The sequence below is a fragment of the Nicotiana tomentosiformis genome, chromosome 7 (assembly GCF_000390325.3).
Source record: "Nicotiana tomentosiformis chromosome 7, ASM39032v3, whole genome shotgun sequence".
NCBI lineage: Eukaryota > Viridiplantae > Streptophyta > Magnoliopsida > Solanales > Solanaceae > Nicotiana > Nicotiana tomentosiformis.
The window spans coordinates 106728414-106730293 of record NC_090818.1 but is presented as its reverse complement, the minus strand read 5'-3'; the positions used below and the strand labels follow the sequence as shown (position 1 = coordinate 106730293).

The following is a 1880-nucleotide window of genomic DNA, read 5'->3' as shown; positions in this document are numbered from 1 at the left end:
GAGCAACCCACCTTGTCAAAAGACAGAATTGTCATATATGAATAAGCATATATAAAGACAGAATTGTCATTTCAAAATATTTAATTCACCAAAACGAACAATGAATAAAAAATAATCTTATCATAACTATCTGACCATTATTAATCTTAGCATTACCAAACATATTTAGTGTTATTCTTATACACATTACCAAATAACCCCTAAAGAAAAATTCAAAATTGACTGTGTAATTATTTAACAACAAAAAGAAGAAGAAAAAAGAAAGCCATCAGAGTTGACGAAGTGTGTGACATAAGCACACAAGTCATCTTTCGAGACACCTGTAAAATATGGATTTGATGAAAATAAGACTAATTCAAAATCCTGTACAATAAGAAGGCAATAGTAAAGAAGACAGTATCACAAACTAAGCCAAGAATTTTAAGCAATTAAGAAGTGAAAGATGGAAGAAATAAAATTGTTGGGTTCTTGGGCAAGTCCTTTTAGTTTAAGAGTTGAGATTGCTTTGAAACTCAAGGGTATTCAATATGAGTATATTGAAGAAGATCTGTTAAACAAGAGCGCTACACTTCTCAAGTACAATCCTGTACATAAAAAGATTCCACTGATTTTGCATAATGGGAAGCCAATTGCTGAGTCTCTTGTTATTCTTGAATATATTGATGAAACTTGGAAAGATGAAAGCCCCCTCCTACCAAAAGATCATAATCAAAGAGCAATGGCACGTTTCTGGGCTAACTTTTTGGATGAAAAGGTACGTTTTTCAAATGTCGGAAAATGACTTATTTTGTAGAACATATTTTCCTGAAATGACGTCTGGTTAGAGAGTAAAAATTCTTTTCTGAAAAAAAATATTAAGTGTCAAAGATTGATAATAATGTCTAAGTATTTATTAAAATGGTGAAACGAAGTTAAGACATAATTGTGAAGGAAATCTAATGACTATTTCTGAAAAACATTTTCCATAAAAATATTTTTGTTCATACCAAACACAGGAGATTTTGAAATATTTTATTTCAAAATCAACATTTTTATGTAATAACAAGTTTTATTGTCCAATCTCAGTGTTTGCCAGAGATGAAGAAACTTTGTTATGAAAGCAACAATGAAATAAGGGAGAAAGCGAGGGGAGAACTTCATGAACTCCTTAAACTTCTTGAGAATGAAATTATCAAAGATAAGAACTTTTTTGGAGTAAACAAAGTTGGATATATTGAGATTGTTTCTATTCTGATAACTTATTGGCTTGGAGTCATTCAAGAAGCATTGAAAGTGGACATATTGACGAAAGAGGAATTTCCAAATATATGTGCCTGGGCTGAAAATGTGATAAGCTTTAGCTTTATCAAGGAAAATCTGCCGCCTAGAGAAAAATTACTTGCATTTTACAAAATGTACGTCAAACCACTAAATGCTGTCATTTAAAGAATGTTCTCAGTAAACAAATCGAGAGATATGACTATGTAATGAAATCCACAAGGAAAAAGTTGTGTTTACAGGATGATGTATGTGTTGGTTTTTCCCGTAGAATTGTTTGTGTCGTTGCAATGGTGAAATATTTTTTTGCTTCTGCTTCTCTGTTGGGTTTTACCTTACCAATTAATGTTTTTCTGCTCTCAAAGGCGGACCTATGTTTTGAGTAGAGGGGTCATCGGGTTCTGTTAACTTCGACAAAAATTTTAGATATATGTGTATATAGATTGAAAATGGTCATATATTTTGTTTGGAATCCTTAAGATCAGAAATACAATGGGCGCGTTGGTTGAGCAATTCGCTCATGCATCCGGCTACTTTCAAATCGTGGGTTCGCCTTTATCTTCTCCTAATTTTCAACTAAAACATCTTGTTAAATGTTGGAGGATAGGTCACAAATGGCGAGT

General features: G+C 32.3%; 1 protein-coding gene across 1 annotated transcript; it reads left to right on the top strand.

Moving 5' to 3' along the window:
* The first annotated feature begins 373 nt into the window (after positions 1–373).
* Positions 374–1570, top strand: LOC104088467 (glutathione S-transferase U8-like). The gene is made up of 2 exons (XM_009593138.4): positions 374–754; positions 1066–1570. Exons 1-2 carry the CDS (start codon positions 443–445, stop codon positions 1423–1425), a joined length of 672 nt encoding a protein of 223 aa, XP_009591433.1. The 5' UTR covers positions 374–442; the 3' UTR covers positions 1426–1570.
* Positions 1571–1880: the final 310 nt, after the last annotated feature.

Bases quoted from the DNA above. Each gene is read 5' to 3' on its own strand.
- LOC104088467 (XM_009593138.4), top strand. From the start codon at position 443: ATGGAAGAAATAAAATTGTTGGGTTCTTGGGCAAGTCCTTTTAGTTTA. The intron at 755-1,065 runs GTACGTTTTTCA...GTCCAATCTCAG, and splicing joins CTAACTTTTTGGATGAAAAG to TGTTTGCCAGAGATGAAGAA.